Below are 212 nucleotides of genomic sequence, written 5' to 3'. Positions count from 1 at the left end.
GGGTTTCCTGCAGCTGCTGCTTCGCCTGCTGCAGCAGCGGGCTGGCAGCAGCAGCGTCAACTGCTTCTGCAGGTCCCGCTGCTGCTGCTGCTGCTTCTACTGCTGCTGCTGCTCCTTCTGCTGCTGCTGCTTGGGGGCTTTCTGGGTGCCCGAAGCGGGGCAGCCGCAAGCTGCTGCTCGTTCGGTCTTCCGCTTGCCGCAGTAAAACAGCT

The 212-nt window shown here is 64.2% G+C and overlaps 1 protein-coding gene across 1 annotated transcript in view; it reads right to left on the bottom strand.

Annotated features, from left to right (window-relative positions):
* Positions 1 to 96: 96 nt before the first annotated feature.
* Positions 97 to 212, bottom strand: part of ETH_00037805 (uncharacterized protein) — a gene marked incomplete at both ends in the record, with an annotated part of 1015 nt that continues 899 nt past the window's right edge. Inside the window, one exon of the mRNA XM_013374412.1 lies at positions 97 to 192. Coding sequence (XP_013229866.1) covers positions 97 to 192 — 96 coding nt within the window. The remainder of the gene's footprint in view (positions 193 to 212) is intronic.

This window comes from Eimeria tenella, genomic scaffold (genome assembly GCF_000499545.2).
Source record: "Eimeria tenella Houghton genomic scaffold, Eth_scaff2007, whole genome shotgun sequence".
Taxonomy (NCBI): Eukaryota; Apicomplexa; class Conoidasida; order Eucoccidiorida; family Eimeriidae; genus Eimeria; species Eimeria tenella.
The sequence above is the reverse complement of the archived record's forward strand: the minus strand, read 5'-3'. Positions and strand labels throughout refer to the sequence as shown.